The sequence below is a fragment of the Acinonyx jubatus genome, chromosome A1, assembly GCF_027475565.1.
Source record: "Acinonyx jubatus isolate Ajub_Pintada_27869175 chromosome A1, VMU_Ajub_asm_v1.0, whole genome shotgun sequence".
Lineage (NCBI taxonomy): Eukaryota > Metazoa > Chordata > Mammalia > Carnivora > Felidae > Acinonyx > Acinonyx jubatus.
Window position 1 is genome coordinate 113281849 of NC_069380.1, and position 23535 is coordinate 113305383.

The following is a 23535-nucleotide window of genomic DNA, read 5'->3' on the forward strand; positions in this document are numbered from 1 at the left end:
ATCAAGTATTTAACAAACAAACAAAGCACCATTTCTCACTTTCTGGACTCCGCACCCCCACCCCTTCCAAGAAAACTTGAACAAACAGCACCAGGGCACTTCTAGGTGCCCCCCCCCCCCCCCCCCCCGCTTAGAATTTGCACATCTTTGCCTCCATTTCCCCCTTGTAAGTATCTTCAAGGGTAAGGTCGGGCTGTTATCATTAACCCCATGATTCTGCAAAGATGGGTCCCAGACAGGTGAAATGGCTGTGCTGAGGACAGTCCTGCGGCCAGATTCCAGGACTTTTGCCAGACTAGCCTCCTCCAAAATTCAACCCCTTCAGTGTCATTAGGGAGGGTGGAAGGATTAAACCCTCCTCAGATTAGAGGTTTCCCTGGAGATAGATAAGACAGGATCCCTGAAGAAGGTGCTAGAGAGACCATTTAGCAGCCTCCTCATTTTCAGGTCGATGTTTCTGAAAGCAACCTACTCCATCAAGAGTAAACAGTGAGGTAGAAACACAGCTGTGCCAAGAGCCCAGGATTTCTACCCACAAGGGAAAGGGTATTTGTTGAGCCTAGGGTTGATTCCCACCTGCTCCCAGGATAAACAGAGGCACAATGACTTGGAAGAATAACTAAGCAGTGCTTAGAAAGAGAAAGAAGATAATGAAAGGAAGTGGAGGGTTTTGTCTCCTAACCCTGCAGCCCAAGCCCTCTCCTCACTTCTACAGACCTGGCAGAGGGCCAGGAGGAGGGTATCAAGAAATGCAGTATAAACCTCTGAGATTTATTGGCTGCTGCTTCTCAATATGGCCATCCTGCTGTGGCCTCTGGGGGGCATTTGCCGATGTAATCAGCCCAGAAAGAGAGTCATCCCAGCCAGGGGTGTAAATCACCCTTCACAAAGCTAGGAGAGAGACATGTGGCCCTAGATAAGGAAGAAGAGATGTGGCCTCTTGTGCCCTTTCCTCCCTTCCCCTGCCCAAGGGGAGCTGGTTCCTGAGCTGTAATGCACTTTAAATGGAGTTTGTGCTTCATTTTAATCTCTATCTGCCCTGCCAGTCTTCCAGGAGAGCTGTGAAAGTGAACATCTGGCTACTCAGCTTTTCTACAGGGCCTGTTTTTCCCCAAAGCCACACTACCTCCCTGTACCTTCTCCTCCAGTGAGGTTAGAAAGCTGTACTGGGGACCGATATCCCCTTTCCACTCCACTCTGGCAATAGTTTCAAAATGGGATCTACAAAGAGTAACAATATCAGATGGTTGGAATGCTAAAAAAGGGCTGAGACTGATGAAATAACAGAGTTGTCGGGGGTGGGGGGTGCCAAGGGGTGTCGCCTCTGCTCTCCCCCTCCTTCAGCAACCAAGCCCAATCAAGTTTGGGTAGGAAGACAGGCTGGGAAAAGGCATTTCCTCAGGAGGCCCACTCTAAGTGTCTACTCAGTGCCATCCCCATGGAATGGACCAGGAAGGCAGGAACAGGGTCAAACTGCTAGGCTGAGAGCAATCCTAATTCCATATGTAATAGGCCGGCCTTTTTGTGAGAATAATGAGATGCCTGGAGCATCCTTCTGCCTGGGCACTGGAGTGGAGAGTCTGACATCACTGGACCTTTAATGACGATTGGTAACCAAAGTTAGGGGAGAGATGAGGAAGCCTCGGCAAATAAATTTGACTCCAACACTTATATTGACAGCTTTCCCAGCACACCCTCTGCCCACCAACCATGTCCCCTGTGACTGCCAACACCTGCTAGATAAGCAGCATTGCCTTTGGGAACCTTGTAGATAATGACAAATGAGCCAGTCTTTTCTATAAAGATGATGTTATTCAACTGTCATTCAATTCAATAATGTCTTTTGAGACTGATTATGGGTTCAAATTTGTACCGGGTGCAAAAATGATTAAGAGACAAAACTTGCCCTATAAGGCTTTGCAATCCACTAATTGGGCTCAACAGTCTGAAAACCTTGCATCTTACTCCACTTCATTTGTAATCTTGGTTTCTGCCTTCTATCAGGCCCTCTCTCACTGGTAAGCTTTAATTCCTGCTGCTACCCTCACCTGGGATATTAACAGTGTGGTGAATAGTTAAGAACACAAGCTTTATAGACCTTCTGGGTTCAACACATGCTGGATGACCTTGGGCACAGCACTTAATTTTTCTGGGCTTCAGTTTCTTCATCTGTAAAATTAATAACAATACCTATTTCCTACAACAGTTGTGAGGATTATACAACTATATATTGAGTAAAGACTTTAGCATAATGCCTATCCAGAGCAAGCACTGAATAAATGGTATCATTCCAGGTGGCATGCAGAAGTTAATTTTTCTGTGACCTTAGCCAGCCCCCACCACCAGATTTGTTGCTTTGGAGCTGAAGGCTAAAGTACTTCTTCTCTTTGCCAGAGTGCTTATAGGGATGGGAAAAAAGGAAATCATTTTCCACATTGTCAGTCTCTCTTTTTTAAATGTTTATTTATTTATTTACAGAGCACACACCCACGAGCAGGGGAAGGAAAGAGAAAGAGAATCCCAAGCAGACTCCATGCTCAGTGCAGAACCCAACAGGGGGTTCAAACCCATGAACCTCAATATCATGACCTGAGCTGAAATCGAGAGTCAGATGCTTAAATGACTAAGCCACCCAGGCGCCCCTACCCTGTCAGTCTCTTGAGGACAAGGGCAGTTTGTGAGATCAAGCCCTGCGGTTGGATTCTGTACTGACAGCACAGAGCCTGCTTGGGATTCTCTCTCTTTGCCCCTACCTGGGGCATGCACACACATGCACTCTCTCTCAAGATAAATAAATAAACTTCAAAAGAAAAGGTTTAAAAAATAAAATAAAATAGGGATGCCTGGGTGGTTCAGTCGGCTAAGTGTTAGATTTCAGCTCAGGTGATGATCTCGAGGTTTCTGAGTTTGAGCCCCGCATTGGGCTCTCTGCTGTAAGCATGGAACCCTCTTCACATCCTCTGTCTCCCTCTCCCTCTGTCCTTCCACTGCTCTCTCTTTAAAATAAATAAACATTTGAGGGGCGCCTGGGTGGCTCGGTCGGTTGAGCGTCCGACTTCGGCTCAGGTCATGATCTCATGGTCCGTGAGTTCGAGTCCCGCGTTGGGCTCTGTGCTGACAGCTCAGAGCCTGGAGCCTGTTTCGGATTCTGTGTCTCCCTCTCTCTCTGCCCCTCCCCTGTTCATGCTCTGTCTCTCTCTGTCTCAAAAATAAATAAATGTTAAAAAAAATTTTTTTAAATAAAATAAAATAAAATAAATAAACATTTGAAAAATAAATAATAAAAACAAAAGGAATTGGTGTTTCCTTAACATTTGCATGAATTGAATGGGGAAAGAGAATCTTCCATACCTCCTCCCACTTTATATAAGGAAAGGAAAAGAAAGGAAAGGAAAGGAAAGGAAATGCTCCTGCCCTCTCTGTGGCAGAGGTCAGCCAGATCCTGGGCTGAGAGTGAAAACCATGTTTTCAGACTGAAAGATTTCCAGTCCTCATTTCTTGACTTTATAATGAACAGATACCAACCAGTCAGTGTTAGTGTAGAGGTAAGCGACTATATACCTCATTCCAAGGTCTCCGGGCTAGGGTCTTAGCCCTTAACCTCATCTCCCAAGCCCAAGCAACCCTTATGGCCTTGACTTCTTAAGAAACTATAATTGAGGCACTCACTTACATATTTAACATGTAATACACTGTCAACTCTAGAGAGTCATATTGTTCTTTGTTGAGGATGTGGTAACGGCAAACCCATTCAGAGTATGGACACTGGAGCCATATTGCCTGGGTTCAAATCCAGATTCCACCATTCATTAATTACCTATGTGAATTTTTTTTTTAATTAATTTTTTTTTTTTAACTTTAGAGAGAGAGAAAGCACAAGTGGGGGAGAGGGGCAGGCAGAGAGAGAGAGAATCTTAAGTAGGCTCCATGCTCAACAGAGGCTAACTGGGATCATGACCTGAGCCAAAATCAAGAGTCATTTGCTTAACCAACTGAACCACCCAGGTTGCCCATTAGCTGTGTAATTTTTTAAAAGTTACTGAATCCCTCTGTTTCTTACTTTCTTTATCTGTAAAATGTGCCTAATAATAAGTACCTGCCTCACAGGAGTGTTGTGAAAATTAAACTAGTTGATACATATGAGTTCATAAAAAGTCTTGCATATAATAAGCACCCGAAAAATGTTAACTACTGTCATTATTCCTGAAAATAACATAAATCAAATCACATGGTACCTATGAGGTGGGAGGATATTACAAGAAATTATACAGGAAAATGGTGCCTTTTAGGCAAATACAATTTTTCATAAAGTAGGTAACTAATTAAGCCCTAGTTTTTGTTTTGAAACTCAGAATTTCCACTTAATTAAGATTACTGAAAGCGCTGCTATAAACATTTATAGCAGCGCTTTCAGTAATAGCCAAATTATGGAAAGAGCCTAAATGTCCATCACTAATGGATAAAGAAGATGTGGTTTATATATACAATGGAATACTATTTGACAATGAGAAAGAATGAAATCCTGCCATTTGCAACAACATGGATGGAACTGGAGGATATTATGCTGAGTGAAATAAGTCAGTCAGAGAAAGACAGATACCATGTTTTCACTCATATGTGGATCCTGAGAAACTTAACAGAAGACCATGGGGGAGGGAAGGGGAAAAATAGTTAGGGAGAGGGAGGCAAACCATAAGAGACTCAAATACAGAGAGCAAACAGAGGGTGGATGGGGGTGTTGGTGTGGGGGAGAGGGGAAAATGGGTGATGGGCACTTCTTGGGATGAGCACTGGGATGTTGTATGTAAGCGATGAATCATGGGAATCTACCCCCAAAACCAAGAGCACACTGTATATACACTATATGTTACCCAATTTGACAATAAATTATGTTAAAAAATAATACTAATAAAATAAAATGGGACTGGGAAAAAAAGTTACTGAAATATGAACATGAGCACCAGTCTCTTCCCAGGTGGGGGCTTGGTTCTACTTTTCTGGGGAAAATGATCAGGAAATGACCCACTAGGTTAGGCAATAAGTCAGGGGACTCCCTCTTCATATTTGGAAGTGGAGGTACTTCAAACATTTTCCTCCTCTGGCTACTAGGAGTACCTGTTTGGCAGGCGTAAGGATGTGGGAGTGGGACAGAGAAGCAGCATCTTCCCCTCAGCCTTCTGCACCTAATACAGCAACAGCTTTTCTCTCCTTTCCCCTCAGCCCTCTGAGCTCTGAGCTCAAGGGCTCAGGGAGAAGGCCAGAGAGGTAGCTTCCTTCTGCGCAGAGAGGCAAGTGCAAGCAGCGGAGGCTGCAGACTCCAGAAGCTGCCTTAAAGAATACAGCAGCGCCCTCTGCTGGGAAGCACAACCGCCGCACTCCAAGAGAAGCACACTAGCGAACCTTGCAAACATCAATCCAGCTACTGCCCTTCTTCCCTCCCACTTACTTAAAAAAAGTCTCTTGGCCCCAGAACCTGGGAAGATGTCACTTTTGTCTCTATTCTATCTCAGCCAGGCTTCAGAGCCCTTTGTCCTTGTCCAGTCCTGGGCTAGCACTCCTACCAGGTTAATGCAGAATGACAATGATCAGTGGCAATTCTACCACCACCCCAGGCCATAGAGCTGTATCTCACTATGAAGACGAAAGCCTGGTTACATTAAAGAACTCTAAGAACAGAAAGCCTGGGATAGTGCTGGAAAATAGTTTAAAAGGTCTTCCTTAAGTCTAACTGCTCCTGCTTACTACTTTTGTATCCTTTTAAGAATAAAAGGAATAAATAGGAATATCTTCAGATAGCACAGGTATCTATTTTCAACTCTCCCAAGTCCTAAACTTATCCCTGTGAGATGTGAAATGAAGTGGAGAAAAGACTGTGGGAAATGAGAAAAGTCAAAATTCCCCTGTAGACAAGGAATCTTTTTGAGCCCAACTCAGAACTATAACCTGCCTTAGACATGGCAATCATCTTGGTTCTCTGAGCCTAGTTATCACAGCATGCTGAGTATGGGGCACACTTTTAGGTAACGCATACCTTGGAATGGTCTAGGAAAGGATAGCCAGGATATTGCTGAAGAATGCAGTTTAAAAGGTTTTCCTTAATTCCAGAGCAGAGGTTCTCAAGGCTTGGCATGCATCAGAATCACCTGAAAGGGAAATTTCAAAACCCAGAATTCTGAGCCCTAACTCAGAAGTTTTTTTTAGTTAACTGTGTGATGCCTGAAAATTTACATTTCAAAGAAGTTCAGATGATGCTTACAGTTCAGGGCCCAAACTTTGAGAACCACAGGTGTAGAGAAAAGCACCTTGCCCTCAGCTATAAATCAAGATGGTTACACCTTTGTTTAAAGGAGTCTAATTTGGTGATCTCTTCCTTATAAAGACCTTCTAGGAGTAGACTGAGCTCACAATCAAATCTCTAATTTTGTAGTGTTTATTTTGTCATTTAAGAAAAAGAGAGAGAGGAAAACAAAGAAGCAAAGTACAGAGAAAGAAGATGCCCAACTCCCTTGCACAGACCCAGGGAGAGAAAGAGCTGGCTGGCTTGTAAGAAGACACTTAATTGGGAAGAGAATGTAACCACTTCCTGAAGCAACACAAATCTCCATCCAACCCAAAGCTACAGCCTTCTAAAGCCAGCTCCGGGACTTAGTCAACAGCCAGCAGTTTTGCTAAAACCAACCCACAGGCCTAGAATTTCATTATCTTGGCAGCCTGTTGGTTTGCAGCCATCTTTTAACAATGTTGGGTTTTGCCACATTCAACATGGCTCTTTCTGTTCAGGGTTTCTACAATGTCTTTGGGTGACTTGTTAGCAGCAAACCACTGATCCATTGTCATGGGCTCACATCCTTCACCAGTAAGGCAATCTGCTCCTGCAGCCGCCGCTCCCCTTCGCATGCTTTGCTCTGGCTTCGACACCTCAGCAGCTCAGCCTTGTGGTCTTGGTGATGCATAGGGCAGTAGCTCTGTGGTTCACACAGTTCCTGAAAGGTAGGGGACAAAGTAAGGGAAACTCCAGTTTCCAGAACTCTGCCTACTAACTATAATGGAGATGCTGATAGTAGTAGCTAAGAAGAGCAGCAGTTTCTTCTCGGAGGGCTTTGCAGGCCCTGGAAGTTTAATGCTAAAGTTGGCTCCCCCAAGTCTGAGCTCTCCTGTTGCCCACGTGCCCCATTCTTTACCGTATATTCTGGAAAGAAGTCTCTGTAGCCCCCTTTAAGGATATATAGCTCTGGGTAGTACAATGCAGGATACTGGTTCAGAGCCCTGTCCTCTTCTCTGAGAGAGCGGCACCTTTAGAGAAAACCCAGAGGTGGGTGGGGTGAAAAGAAGCAAGGTCAGGATTCTGTGGACCATTTGCTGGGGAGGGGAACAAAGAATAGACTATGGGTAACCCCAAAGGACTTCCAGATCTCACTGTTTTTGCAAAACAAGGTTCAAGTAGTCACTCTTTCTCCTTTCCTTTGTGGGTATCTCATTCCCAATCCTTTTTCCTTCACTACTCCAAACTTTAAAAAAAAAAATGTTTTTTTTTAAGTTTATTTATTTTGATGGTTGGGGAGAGACAGAGAAAGAGGGCGAGAGAATCCCAAGCAGGTCCCACGCTGTCAGTGGGGAGCCTGATGCAGGGCTCCAACCCACAAACCGTGAGATCATGACCTGAGACGAAACCAAGAGTCAGATGCATAAGTGACTGAGCCACCCAGGCACCCCTCTGCTCCAAACTTTTAAATTGTAGAAACCTTTCCTTCCACTTCTCTAACCTTTAAGCTGCAATGGAAAATATGCATTCTTCCTTCCTTCATTCATTCATTCATTCATTCATTCATTCATTCCAGTCTCTGTCTGAACTGGTCTGGGAAGGCTCCCTGGTTTTAAGTCCCAATTCAAGGTCCATTTCCAACATCTGCCCATGTAGACACTCACATTCGGGGACCCCTTTCTGAGGAGAATTCACAGTGGAACACGATGATTATTCTTTTCTGGGTGTCCAGAGGCATGACAGGCTTCTTCAGAAAGAAGTCATACAGTTCTTCCTGACTGTGCAAATTTAAGGCTCCCTGTAGAAGAATTTTGGTAAGTACTGTATTTCCTTAAGCACCTCTGGACAGTTACAACACTTAGAAATAACTGGGATACCATCTTGGGATATCTGGGCAAAGAAGTCTAGACTATAAGCACTTTTGGGGCATAGATCTAATTATATCTCTGGGTCTATCCCCAAGGTCTGGCATAGAGCTTGGTATGTAGTAGGTATTCAATAAATGTTTGTAGAACTGACCCTCCAACCCCTAACATGTAGGAATCGTTGTGAGGAATGTCTGTGAGTATCTGCAAAGTGCTTCTCAATCCTTGCATTAATATTTTAATTTGAAGTAGGAGCCCTTGGCTCCAACAAAATAGGGGGAGATCGGTCTAGGAGGAAAAGGGAAAGTAAATTGCTCGATGTACACAGAATTAGAATAGGAATGAGGACTTGCAGGCTTATCCAAATGTATAACCTCTGCCCTGGTTCTGGAGTTCATAGGGCTTTTATCCATAGACTCTGCTCAATAAAGAGCTACCTCCAGCCCCTCCCAACTAATGTCCCCTATGTAACCTCACCTGGATGTGTCCTCCCTGGTACTCATATGGATAGCGGCAATCAATGATATAAAACTTCTCAATCAGACTCTGGAACTTCCCTGACAGTAAGGCAGCCACCTGCACAGAAATAATGATTTAAACACTCTGCTCCCAGTCACTCCAAGGGAGAGAACAGCCCTTCACACAGTTCGTCATTTGTACTCCCTTTAGTCACCCAGGATTCTACTGTATGCCCGTCCTCCAAAGGCCCCCTATATTTTGAAATGGAGCATTGGTTGCATCCCTACCCCCCATTCAAGAGGATAAAATAGGAAATGGTCTTTTTGGAACACCGAAGTAGCTAGTATTGTCAAGACACCAGAGAAAATCATATTCAAGCCACTCATCTGGAGGCAGGCATGGCTGCATTGAGCCTCTCAGAAGACACCCAAGGACTTCTGCAGTGGTACAGGTAGCAGGTAGCAATTCCGACTTTGCAGGAAGAAATGGGAAATGGTTCCCCATGCTCCATCGTAAAGGAAGAAAGCAAATCTTTCAGGAAAGGATAAGGAAGGAAAAGGTCGACATCCTTAAGCTACTTGTAACAGTGTAAATTGGTTCAACCTTTCTGGAGTGAATTTTGTAAATGTAAGTGTAATTACACTTTGACTCAGTAATTTCTATTCCAACATCTTTAGTGAACAGAAAAGTACGCAAAGATGTGGGACAACAATATTCATCCCTGCATTCATTATTTTAGGTTATCAAAATATTACAAATAACTTAAATATTCAATAATGGGGGTTTGGTTAAATTATACATGCCAATATAATAGAATATTATATAGTCATTGAAAGGATAATATAGATTTTTTTTATTGATGTGGAAACATATTTACAATGTCTTGCTAAGCTAACTTCAACATGTATAGAAGCTAACATGTTCATTATGATTCTATTTTTATCAAATATGTTCCAGAATAAAACGTGGAAGGCCATAAGGAAAATATTACTAGTGGTTATCTCCAGTGATGAGATTATGGGTAGGGTAACCAAATAACTATTGCACAAACTAGGACACTTTTGAGAGTGAAAGAGAACACTATAAATAATTACCACACGCTGAAAGGTGTCAATGGGACTGTAACCTCTAAACCAGGATATAAATTTGCCTCAACTGAGTGATTTTGACTTTTTTCCTGCCCTCCCTTCCTTTATTGTTTTCTCTCTTTCATAACAATTTTATATCACTGGTTTAATTAAAAATAAAGGCAACAGAATGGGATAAACGGGACTCCTTTAACACAGCTTCAGTTGAATGAGGTGCCTATGTGAGTGAACACAATGAAAGAAATATAATGGAAGTGGGATTTTAGGGACAGAACAGACCAGATGGTAGCTTATGTAACCAGTTACCATCTCCAGAAATCTGCTTACTGTTTCTGGGTTGATGTACTTCAGATCTTGGTGTCTCCCTGACACGGTTGGCAGCACACACACCTAGAAATACCCAAGAGCTGAAATAACAACAAATTTTCTATACCCCAATTTGAGATCAAAGACCACAAATTGTCCTCCTTTCCAACTGACCTTAAAACCCCAGATGCCTTCAAAACAATCAAGAGTCTCTATAACTTGCATATGTAGCAATCCATTTCTAAGAAGTGATTCTAAGGAACTAATCAAGGGTGTGTACAAAATTTTAGATTTAGCTATCAATATGTCCACCTTGGTACAGTTCAAAAGGAAAACTTGTAAAAGTATATAAGCTACAAGAACAGCTTTATCAAGAAATTATGGGCAGGAATGCCTGGCTGGCTCAGTTGGTAGAGCGCGTGACTCTTGATCTCAGAGTTGTGAGTTCAAGCCCCACAGTGGGTGTGGAGATTACTTACAAATAAAAAAGTAAAAAAATAAAAATCTTTTTAAAAAATTATGGGAATCCAAAAAGAAAAAGAAAGAAAGAAAGAAAGAAAGAAAGAAAGAAAGAAAGAAAGAAAGAAAGAAAGAAAGAAAGAAGAAATACTGTATTATTAAAAATTATGAAATGATGTTGGGGTGCCTGAATGTCAGTTAAGCATCTGACTCTTGATTTTGGCTCAGGTCATAATCTCCTGGTTCATGGGTTTAAGCCCCATGTTGGGCTCTGCGCTGACAGTGCAGAGCCTGCTCGGGATTCTCTCTTTCCCTCTCTTTCTGCCCCTTCCCCACTTTCACCCTCTCGAAAGAAAGAAAGAAAGAAAGAAAGAAAGAAAGAAAGAAAGAAAGAAAGAAAGAAGGTTTTTAACATTATGAAATGATGAAGCAGAACTGTTTATTGACATGAAAAGATGTTCTTGATACATTAAATGAGGAAGAAAAAAAACCCCAGTAGATCACAAAACAGTATAAATCATTTTTTGTGAAAAAACAAAAAAAACCCAAAAATATGTATTTGTGTATGTAAAATATGCATGTGTGTTTGTGAAAATACATAGAAAAAAGTCTGGAGGAATATATACCAAGATGTTCATAAGATTTGAGGTATATTGCATTTTCTACCTTTCCTGTAATGACCAAGTATTATTTATATAATTTTAAAAGATTTTTTTAAATGTTTTATTTTATTTTTGTGAGAGAGACACACAGAGTGTGAGAGGGTCACACAGAGTGTGAGAGGGTCACACAGAGTGTGAGAGCGTCAGAGGGAGAAGGAGACACAGAATCTGAAGCAGGCTCCAGGCTCTAAGCTGTCAGCACAGTGTGTGATGTGGGGCTCGAACTCAAAAACGGTGAGATCAGACCTGAGCCAAAGTCAGACGCTCAACTGACTGAGCCACCCAGGCACCCTAAAAGATATTTTTAAAAAGAAAAAAGTAAAAAGCCTCACACTTCCCCACTGCTTTGGATTTTCCCAGAATTAATAAAAAGTACTTTTTCACTGGAAAGGCTTAGGGTCTAGATCTACCATGATAGCACCTTCAGTTTATCAAATAGTAGTTGGTGAGGATACATGATTATACCTAGTGTCCTCTGCAAGCAACAACAACAAAAAAAAGAAGACTCAAATCCAAAATGACTCAGTGAAATATAGGATGAGTATAACCAAACTCACCTTGGAGAAATCACCAATCAGAGACCCCTGGTTAGACTCTTCCTCCAGCATCTGAGTAATATTAATGTCACAGAGAGAGACTGCCTTCTTTAGACCTAAGCCCTGAAGATGACAAGATTTCCCCCACCCCAATTCCTCATGTTAAAAGTTTAAAAACCAGGGGAGAGAAGGAGTGGAGACTTATTAAAAATATGCACACCTTTTGATCTAATAATTGTTTGTTTTCCTAGTGAAATAAAAATACGCACAAAGATTTATCTGTAAAAATGTATATCCCAGCAAGTTTATAATAGAGAAAGATTATTAATAAATAACAGGGTCTTGTTTAAACAAATCATATTCTACACATTATATATTACTATTATGCAATAACAAGTATGTTGTAGGGGTACCTGGGTGGCTCAGGGAGTTAAGTGTCTGATTTTGGCTAGGGTCATGATCTCATGGTTTGTGGGTTCAGGCCCCAAACACTGGGCTCTGTGCTGATGGCTCAGAGACTGGAGCCTGCTTTGGATTCCATCTCTTTCTCTCTCTCTCTCTGCTCCTCTCCTGCTCATGCTCTGTCTCTCTCTTTCTCAAAAATAAATAAACATTAAAAAAAAAGTATGTTGTAGATTAATTTCATTGACATGAAAATAAGTTCATGATATCCTTAAAAAAATGAGAAAACATGTACTTTTGTAATACCACTTTAATAAAAGAAAACAAAAAACTGCATCCAAAAAAGAATCTGGAAGAACATACATCAGCTAACAGTAATTATCTCTGGCCTATGGGATTATGGACATTTCACAACAGCTTCTTTTTTTCTTTTTTTTTTAATGTTTTTTCATTTTTGAGAGACAGAGAGCGACAGAGTACGAGTCAAGGAGGGACAGAGAGACAGAGGGGGAGACAGAAAATCTGAAGCAGGCTCCAGGCTCTGAGCTGTCAGCACAGAGCCTGACGCAGGGCTTGAACTCAGGAACCGCGAGATCGTGACCCAAGACGAAGTTGGATGCTCAACTGACTGAGACACCCAGGCGCCCCTCACAACAACTTCTTTTGTTTATGTGAAACTTATATACTATAAAACAGCCAAATGTATTTAGATTTTTTTATAAAGCAGAGGTAGGAAATGGGGCTAAGCTTTTCAAAAGTTGCTTGCCACCAAACAGTGTGTTCCATGATGCTATTTCTGTCAGAATGCAGTTAAAACAGCAGTAAATATCCTTACCATTCAAGGTTCCCTTGTATCCTCTCAGATCTTAAAAAAGAAAGTTGGGAAGACAGTATGCCAACATCATTTCCAGAAGTATAATATAAAAAATATTTACTGTTAAATATTTTATACATGGATGCAGATGTAGAAAAGACAGAACAAAGAGACAAAAAGCAAAAGTAATTAAAAAGAAGATATACTGAAGCAATCCTCATACCAAAAAAGCAGAAAAGACAAGAAAGAGCATTAAACAGATTCTCATCTTGAAAAGTTCTTACCTTCCTGAATTCTTTGTTGTGAGAACAATACTCCTGTTTTACTTTATCCGCTATGGGATTGTCCTTGAATTTTACCACCTGATTCAGTCTTGGCCTGTTCAGAGTCTCTGGCAGTGAAGGCGAGTGATACAAGGAGCTGTATTCAGAGATGCCTGTATGGGAATATCACCCCCCGCCCCCCGCCATGTTCTTACTCCTCTAAGTGTGTCTGCAGGCCAGCAGCATGAATACTCCGGGGAGCTTGTTAGAAATGAAGAATCCTAGATATTGGACCCCAGACTGAATTAAAATCTGCACTTTAGCAAGTTGCCCAGGTGATTTCTAGCAACCCTAAAGTTTGATAGGCAAAACCTTAGGTAAGCAACCACTCTTCTCCTCCTATTAACATCTTTCTCCTCAGACTGCATGATGTTTCATCTCCCCCAGATATATTAACTCTAAGCCAAACCAAATTCACCACGTGACCATCTTATACACACCAATTCTTGTAAGAGAAAGCAAGTGCAAACTCAATTCCTCCAGTCAAGGGAAAAAACAAACAAATGAACCTAATCCCACAATTTCTCTATAGGATCTTAAGACTCTGACAATCAACATTTAAGGACCCAAACAAAATAGAGGATGACAAACCAAAAAGGTCAGTCTGGGTAAGAAAAAATACTAGGCAGCAAGAGTATGTGTCACTTTTTTGGGTAGTAGTTTCTTAGAGGGACAGAGAAAAAATACCACTCAGCTTTCTTATAAAGGAGGTTGTTAGTGGGAAAGAAAAATAGCAAAATAAGCATCCTGCAAGGAAAACGGGAACACTAGAATCTAATATCAAGATTACTATTATAGGATTGATATTATGAAGACTATCAGGGGAAAAATGGATTAAATACCATGAAGAACTAGCCTTGGAGTTACTGGCCCAGACTAAAGTGTAACATGATGGACTACTGTCTCCTTGAAAGCCATGATTTGGGTATTATAACCACAGGCAGAGGGATATATTAAATGACCTCTGATAACAACTTTCAACTTATCTAAGATTCTTTAAAAGAAATGTTTTTAAATAATCTCAACACCCAACATGAGGCTCGAACTCACAACACAGAGATCAAGAGTCCCATGTTCTAGTGACTGAGTCAGCCAGGTACCCCTCAACTAATCCAAGATTCTTATCCTCTGTTCCCATATACCTTCTATCTCTTGCCTAGATAAAAGCCAAAAGTTTCTACTTTATACACTCACCTCACTAACTGCTATGGATTGATTGAGAAGTGAGCTAGATAATAAGAGAGCTATAACTAGAAGACAAGTTGATGATCAATCAACTTTTTCTGGGAGAATAAAAAAAGAACATCAAAATTTTACTTTATAGTAACTATATCTATTACAGTGTTTGTCACATCGATGGTCCCATCTAAGGAAAACTCCATTGTTCATGGTACCAGCTGAAGGTACAGTTCACATTTTATTTACCAATATTTTACACAGACCTTTTCCCTTGGATCCATGCCAGTCAACTCCCTACATCCCCACAACCCTGTCCAGAGCCACTGACAGGCCCATATTGCTGGTTCAACACACCCATTTAGTAGCCTAGAATATGTAAAAATAATCTGGGCCAATTAGGTTCTCTCTCCTGGGAGTCTAACTTAGAAAATGGCAAAATAATTAGGCAGCAACAGAAGCCAAAGCTTAAAAGGAAGAAGTCAAGAGATACAGTCAAGGCCATGAGGCCAGTGATGAATGCATGGATGAACCGAAGGTATAGTGGCAGAGAGATGTAGTAAAGGAATGAGGAACAGGCTACCCAGACTTCTTGACCCACTATTCTTCATATAATTTCAATTTTGCCCTGAGAAGAAGGCAGGAGAAAGCCAGATAGGAATTTCAAATTTGATGGCCTTAGTGCAGTCTTTGTTTCTTTTAACCATAAAAGCCTTCCTAGAACATACCAAATTATTAGGCTAACGGCTCATTTTAAAGAGTTTGGAATGAATGAGCTACTAAGGGAAATGGGAAATGTATCCATTTTTTAATATTATATCTAAGAAACCTTTACCTAAGCCATGGTCACAGAAATTTTCTCCCATGTTTTTTTCTTCAGATGTTTTATAGTTCCAGATTTTACATTTAGGTCTATGATCCATTTTGTGCTAATTTCTATATACGGCATGAGGTATGGATTGAGGTTTTTGTTTTTCATATAGATTTTCAATTGCTCCAGCACAATTTGTTGAAAAGACCATGTTTTCTCCATTTAATTGCTTTTGTATCTTGGTCTAATTATCAACTGGCCATATATGCATGGGTCTATTTCTTGAATCTCTATTCTCTTGCATTGATGCTTTAGGTTTCTAGTAGGTATTACGGTGATAATGCAGGTGATAAATATCTTTTGTGTTTTGTATAATCCAAAGGCAAGAACCCAGAAATAAATGACAGCAGAAAACTACTTTAACAAACAGAAATAGCCACTACTTTTCTAACAGATTCTTTTCAACACATTTATATTAAAACAAAAGGCAATTTACTGCAAAGAGCATACATGCTTGGTCATGCAGACATGATGATACTTTAGCTTTGTCTTGCTAGTCAAAATTTCCCAGTTCTCAGAAGCAGCAGTGGGGAGAACCAAGGACCAGCTGGCTTAGATGGCACTCAATATCTGCCAATTAGTGATTTTCCTTCTTTAAGGAATCAATAAATACTTTCAATATTTGGGAGTTTTAAGCATTGAAAAGGCCAGGAAGAAGAAAAGGAAACTTGCTAAGCTCGAGTCTACCTGCAGATTTTATAAAAAGATCTAATTGAATAATTATTATTTTGTAAACTGAGAAGGCATCACCATTTCCTCATGGCCTGCACACTCTTCTATACAAATAGACTTGGCTTCTGGTCTTGTCAAAGTTATCAGCAATCTTCATATCACTGTATCTTTAGACATATATCTTTCTGAACTTCATAATAGCTTCCATGGAGTTGGCTACTGCCTTCTTCCTTGGCTTCAAGACACCTTCTAGTTTAGATTAGGGCTGGTACAGGCAATCCCTAAACTATAGAACCATGATGCTTCTACCTCTCTGTTGCTCCTTCTCAGTCCTCTTTGTTGGGCTTCTTCACTACCAAACCTCTAACAGATGTTGGACGAGGGTTAGGTCCTGGCCCTTTTATATCTCCTCACTTTGGCCTTATGTGATTTTTTTTTTTCTATCTGTGAATTCAAATTTTCTGTTTTCAAAATAAGTATTGTTTATACTGATGACTCTCAAATATCTATTTCAAATCAAGACTTCTGCTCTTACTTCCAGATTTCCATATCCACATACTTCCTTGGCAGTTTCTGAGTACCTACTACGTGTCATAGCAGTGAATAAGGGAGTGGAAGAGACAAAGAAATATGTGCTTTTAAATTCTATAAGTAAAAAATAAGAAGAATAAAAAGATAGGGAATATATTTGGGTTGGAAAGCTTGTCAGGAAAGGCTTTTCTGATGGTTAACACATGTAGGGAAATGAGACTGAATTGAGGGAAAAAAATCCTGTGTTACCTATGGGAAGAATGTTCCAGGCTGAAACAACAATGCAAAGGCCCTGTAAGAATAGCAAGGCCAGTAATGGCCACATTTAGTATGGAGCATTTTTAGAAAGTTCAAAAACTAATTGAAGCAATACTATGAGCCAACTAAACCTAACAGACATTACAGAACACTGTACCCAACAACTGAACATGCATTCTTCTCAAATACACATGAAATATTCTCCAGGACAGATCATGCACTAGGTCATAAGACAAGACTCAATAAATATTAAAAGACTGAAATCATACAAAGTATGTTTTCTGACCACAATGGATTAATCAGAAATGAATAACAGAAAAAAAATCTGGGAAATTCACAAATTAGGTGGAAATTAAACAACACACTCCAAAATAAACATTGGGTTAAAGAAGATCTCAAGAGAAATTAGAAAATACTTTTGGATGAATAAAAATGAAGACACAACATACCAAAATTTAGTTAAGGATACAGCTAAAGTAGTGCTTAGGTGAAACTTTACAGTTATAAAGGCCTGTAACAGAAAAAAAGGAATGATCTCAAGACAATGACCTAACCTTCCATCAAAAAGGAAACTAAATCCAAACCAAGCAGAAGCAAGGAAATAAAGATTAGAACAAAAACTTAATGAAGTAAAGAACAGAAAAGAGAAAACAATAGAACCGAAAGTTGATTTTTTGAAAAGATCAACAAAATTGATAAACTTTTGCCTAGATTGACCAAGAAAAAAAAAGAGAAAAGACTCAAATTACTAAAATTAGGAATGAAAGAATGGACAGTACTAGCAATTATAATAAAAAAGATTATACAGGGATACTATGAACAACTACATACCAATGAATGAGAAAACTTAGATTAAATGGGCAAATTCCTAAAAAGACAAAAACTACTGAAACTAACGAAGAAGGAATAGAAAATCTGACTAGACCTACAAAAAGTAAAAATTGAATTAGTAATTTTAAAACTTCCCACAAAGAAAAGCCCAGGTCCCGATGGCTTCACTGGTGAATTTGGCCTAACATTAAAAAAACAAAAACCAAAAAACTCCAATTCTACACACACTCTTCCAGAAAACTGAAAAAGAGTGAATTCTTTCCAAATGATGACATTACACTGATACCAATATTACAGACATTACAGGGAAAACAAAACAGTAAAGATCAGAATCTGTCATGAGCATGGACTCAAAAATTCTCGGTAAAATTTCAGTAAATCAAATCCAACAACATGTAAAAAGGATAATACATCATGACTAAGTAAGGATATCACCTGCATGAGAGGTTGTTTAACATTCTAAGATCAATGTAATTAACCATATTAATAAGTTAAAAAAAACTCCTAAGATCATCTCAATAGATGCAGAAAAAACATTTGACAGAATATTTTCTCTTCCTGCTAAAATCTCTCAGCAAACTAAGAATAGAAAGGAACTTCCTCAGCCTAATAAAGGGCATCTTAAGAAACCCATAACTAACAATACTCAACAGAGAAAAACTGGATGCTTTTCCCGTAAGACCAGGTACAAGGCAAAGTGTTCTCAACAATTTCTAAGATTGCAAAGGAATCCTGATACCAAAAAAATTGTGAAGTCTTCATCTAGGAGCAAGGGGGAAATGATAATACAGGAAGGAAAAAGAGCAGATTACTGCAGAAACAGTCAAGAGGAGATGCTTCCATGTGACTCAGGTTTTTGCAAAATCTTTACAATGGCCTACAAGGCCCTATGTGACCTGTCCTTCTTACTACCTACACTCTGTCCCACTGCGCACCTGCTAACTTTGCTCCAGCCATACTGGCTTCTTGGTGTTCCACAGAGAGGCCAAGCACATTCCCACTTCAAAAGCATTGCACTTGCTTTTCCTTCTGCCTAGAAAAACTCATCCCTCCTGATACCTGTTTGTTTGGTACCCTCACCTGCTTCAGATGTGTGCTAAAACATCGCTCTCAGAGAGGTCTTTTCTAATCTATGAAACCTATCAAAAATATCAACTCCCACTCTACTCTAGCCCAATCCAGGTACTCCCTATTCTCTTTACCCTGCATTTTTACCACAGTCTTTAACCATCTGTCATATTACAAATGTATTTGTTTATTTATCTGTTTCCTCCTGACTAGAATGTAAACTCCATGAGAGCACAGACTTTGCTGAGTTGTTGTGTTCACTATTGTATCCCCAGTGTTACCAAATGAATGAATCAATCAATCAACAGGTGGAAGTGCAGAGGGGGAGGTAGCTTCAGATAGGGGGAGGGACACTTCATGCAGGATGACAAGAGGGATGGTAAATTATATGGGTATGATTGCTTCTGTTTTCCCTTTGAAACGGAAACACTTCAAACTTGTTTTTTTAATGTTTATTTTTGAGAGAGAATGTGTGAGACAGCACACGGGTGTCGTGGGGGGGCATGCAAAGGGAGAGAAGGGGAGAGAGGATCTGAAGTGGGCTCTGTGCTGACAGTAAAGACCCCAACACAGGGCTCGAAATCACCAACCGTGAGATCATGACTTGAGCCGAAGTCAGACGCTTAAGTGACTGAGTCGCCCATGAGCCCCCAAAACACTTCAAATTTAACGTGTCTAAATCATCCTTGATCCTATCCTTCCTTCACAGCCTATATGCAACCCACCAAGTCCTGTCTACTCTGTATCCAAAATAGCTTTTGAATTTATCCATTTGTCTCTGTAGCCACCACCGTAGTCCAGGCTACCACCAACTTTCCCTGAAGCTACTGAAATAGCTTCCTGTCCTACTTGTACCTGCTTTCATTTCTTTTCCCACCTCCTTCCAACTCTTAATCCTCTCTAATCCATTCTTCATCGAGCAACAGGGCAGTCTTCACAAAATAAACCACATCACATTATTCCTCTGCTTAATATCCCCCAATAGCTTGCCAATGCACTAAGAATAAAATCCACACACTTACCATAGCCCTAAGGCCCTGTATCGTCTGTCTCTTGCTTACCTGCTATCCCACTTCAGGCAAATGTCACCCTCTTTCACACTGGCTTCTCAATTCCTTGCACACACCAAGATCTATTCAACCTTGGGAACTTTGCACCTACAATATGCTCCTCATGGAATCCTCCTGTCTCTAGTCAGGTCATGTATGGTTCCTGCACAACTAGAGTGACCAACTCATTCAAATCTGTCTATGATTTTCCCACTTCTGGCACTGAAAGGCCCAAGTTGTAGAAGCCTCCTCAATGGCAGGCAAACTGGGACAGTTTATCAATATGTTCTCGACTAAATATCTCCTACTGAAGGAGGCCTTTCCTATTTATTCCCATTAAAAGGTTCCCTTCAGTTAGTGTTTATTTCAGTCCCCATTTCGTTACCTTCTTTACACTTGAACAATTGCAATAATTAAATCATTTTGTCTGTTATGGAAGTCATTTGCAATTTGGCTAAAATTGGAGATTTGGTAAAATCTCAAATTAGATGGGAGGCAGTCCTGCATCCTGATAAGAAGGCCGAAGGGGGACAGGTATTCCTTTTTCCATTCTTTTATAGTCAACCGGATATTCCTGACTGCATTTTGAAACTTGAGGAATAACACAAAAAAAGCAAAGGGTTGGTTGAGACTTTTTTTATGGTTGCAGCATCACAGTTGAGAATATAGTGGGTGGCAGCAAATGTCCCTGAGCAAGAGTCTAGCATCAGGTGGGATTACATCATGGGGCAGGGGGTTCAGTAATGGTGACATTAAGTGTCCAGGCAGCTGGTGGTAATGTCCTGAGAACAATGACCCCATAGCAGCACTGTAGCCAGGCCTTACCTTGTTTTCCAGCCTTCCTAGCAATTCTGAGCTCCTCAATACCCTCCAGAAAAATCCCTTTTCTGCCTAAGGTAAGTAGTAATCAGTTTCTTTTAATTGCAGCCAAGAATTCTAACTAGAACATGCATTACCCTGACAAACATGTGTTTGTTGTTGTTGATATCCCTTTGACAAGAATACGAATTCCAAGAGACCATAAACCTAGTATGTATTGTTTATTATTGTATCACCAGTGACTAACATGGTATCTGACACTTAATAGGTACTCAATAAATATTTTTTAAATGAATTAATCAAAAATCACTGAGGTTACACAAATCTCCTTATTCTATCAGGTATCTATTTCCATTTAGCATCAAGAATGTAAACCCCAAACAAACATCCCTATGCCTTTTCTATTCTAAAACCTACTGCTATGCATATTCTTATATAGTGTGCCCTCAACTGAAAATGATGTTATATGAGTCACAATACATTAAAATGAGCACTTAAAGGGAATTATTATTTTTTAAAGACAAAATAAATATCTCACAGCCATATGCTACTCTTCCATGTAAATAAACATACTCTCCAGAGTATTTCCTAGGGTCCATCTATTTTAAATCCATTCTTCCATACTGTCTATATTATACAATTCACAATGATGTTTCAAAGACAATAAAAATTTCCGTTATGTTCATTGTACTTATTTCATAAAAGCAGATTAAACACATTAGATAAATTTTCAACAATAAAATTGAAAACAAAAAATTTTCTCTTTAATCAACGTTAAATTTAATTCCCTAAGCTAATACTAGTTGAGACTTGACTATTTTAGCTACATTTTGCAAACATGAAGACTAATATATATTTCTAAGAGCACCACTAAATGTTCACTCTATATTGCTCTTTGTTTTTCTCCAGAAGGCCTAGGAACCTTTCCCCATGCTAACTATGCCTAAACTTGCTGTTTTTCCACAGATCTACCCTCCATTACCAGTTAGCCCTCAATAATGTTTGTTTCAGGAAGGTCAACATCAATTCTCTCAATACCCACCCTGTCTCCTTCAGATCATATCTTGGTTCTGCTGTTTTCCTACAAACCAATGACATTCGCTTGGAAGCTTTGTTAAAACAGACTACTGGGCCCCACCCTTACAGTTTTTTGATTCAAAGTTTCTGAGATAGGGCCCCAAAATTTGCACTGCTAAGAAATTCCTACCTGACACTGATGCTACTGCTCCAGGGACCATATGTTTAGAAGATTCCAGATCTGCACCACCCATTATAGTAACACTAGCCACACATGGTTGTCTGCATTAATTAAAACTCAACAAAATTATGGGGCACCTGGGTGCCTTGATCGGTTAAGTGTCTGACTTCAGCTCAGGTCATGATCTCGCACTTCGTGAGTTCGGGTCCCGCGTGGGGCTCTGTGATGACAGCTCGGAGCCTACAGCCTGCTTCGGATTCTGTGTCTTCCTCTCTCTCTGCCCCTAACCTACTCACATTCTGTCTCTGTCTCTCTCAAAAATAAACATTTAAAAAAAATTTTTTTTAAAAACTCAACAAAATTAAAAATTCAGTGTCTCAGTTGCACTAGCCACATTTTAAGTGCTCAAAACGCACATAGGGCTACTGTATTAGACAGATATAAAGCATTTCCATCATCTCAGGAAGTTTTACAGAACAGCAGTGTTCTAGAAAATTGATTCACCATCCTCCTGAACACTTCAATTCATTCAAACTGTGACTATTCAACCTTACCAACCCTACTCAAAAAGCAAATGTCATTACTACATGTTCCTGGGACAACTTTCACCTTCCAGGTATCTTCATAAAAGACACCAAATACTGCTAGAAACACCAGCTAGGAGTCAGGCAGATCTCACCTTAAATCCTGACACTGCCAATGGCTAATTTTGTGACCTTGGGTAAGAGCCTTTATCCCATGGCCAGATGTTCTCCTCCTAAGATAAGACTAAAGAAAGAACAAAAGGGAGAGAAGAAAGAAAATAAAGGGGCATCACACTCATATTTCAGGACTGACATGAAAATTAAATGCAATGACAGATATAAACTGTTCAGCACACAGTGCCCAGTACACTCTAAGTAGTCAATAAATGGGACCTACTATTATTACCTGGCTCTCATTTTTCTTTTCCAGTCTAGTCTGTTACACCAACAACACTAAAATCCCTATTTCTTCTCTCCTCAAACTCAGTGTTCTGAAAACTGAAAACCCTTTGGACAGTGACTTCACAACTCCTCAATAGTTGCACCAAGCTTCTCCTGCACTCCACATTAGCCTCTTGACAAAGAGGGACCAAAAAAAAAAAAAAAAAAAAAAAAAAAAAAAAAAAAAAAGACAAAACAAAAAGAAAAAGATCTGCAACTATCCTCTATTACTCTACTATCAAGAATTCAAACTTGGCATGCTCTCAAACTGACTAAACTTTCCCCTAGTTCTCAAAGCTTTCTAAACTAGGCACTTCTTGCTCCTCAGCAACTTTCAACCACATTACTGTTTTTACTTTACTGAGTCTACTCAGTGAGACATTTGGCTCCTTATCCAGGTTTTGATTCATCATCTTCTACTTCTCTGCTACCTTCACCATCACCTAGACTAACTCAACCCCTTTTTCATCTGCCATTAGCACCCTACAGCCCTCTCTTAATCATCTCTGGAGTTCCAAAGTCCCCAATCTTGCTTCTAGGCAACAGCACACTATGCCATGTAGGTCTATCATATAAAACAGCACAAATATCATTTTATTAGCCTTTTAATAATTCCCTTCTATGGTTTCCGAAAGTTGATTATAACCTTCTCTAAATTCTTCATGACTGTCACGTAACACTCACCACTGAGTCATGAGATTACTGCAATTTTCACTTCACTTAGGACATCAAGGCTATTGAGCATCCCTTCTCCATCAATCTTTATAATGCCACATATTTTGGCCCTTACACTATAGTAATTAAGCACTCATACTACACTACAATAATTAAACATTAGTAATTGAGCAAGTATTGTTCTAACTGCTTTATGTACAATTAACTCATTTAATCATCACAACAACCTGATGAAATAGTTACCCA

General features: G+C 40.0%; 1 protein-coding gene across 5 annotated transcripts in view; it reads right to left on the reverse strand.

The window, feature by feature from the left end:
• Positions 1-6416: 6416 nt before the first annotated feature.
• The window catches only part of CDC25C (cell division cycle 25C), a 33700-nt gene continuing 16581 nt past the window's right edge, over positions 6417-23535 (reverse strand). For 3 of the 5 annotated variants that reach the window (XM_053221497.1, XM_053221500.1, XM_015064289.3), the window contains 6 exons: positions 11659-11760; positions 10002-10064; positions 8605-8703; positions 7927-8060; positions 7182-7293; positions 6417-6983 (listed from right to left, as the gene is read on the reverse strand). In XM_053221497.1, the coding sequence (XP_053077472.1) occupies positions 6834-6983; positions 7182-7293; positions 7927-8060; positions 8605-8703; positions 10002-10064; positions 11659-11760 (660 nt within the window). In that variant the 3' untranslated portion in view covers positions 6417-6833. Of the gene's footprint in view, positions 6984-7181; positions 7294-7926; positions 8061-8604; positions 8704-10001; positions 10065-11658; positions 11761-13137; positions 13274-23260; positions 23266-23535 lie in introns of all 5 variants that reach the window. The other 2 variants (XM_053221504.1, XM_015064297.3) reach the window with 2 other exon arrangements.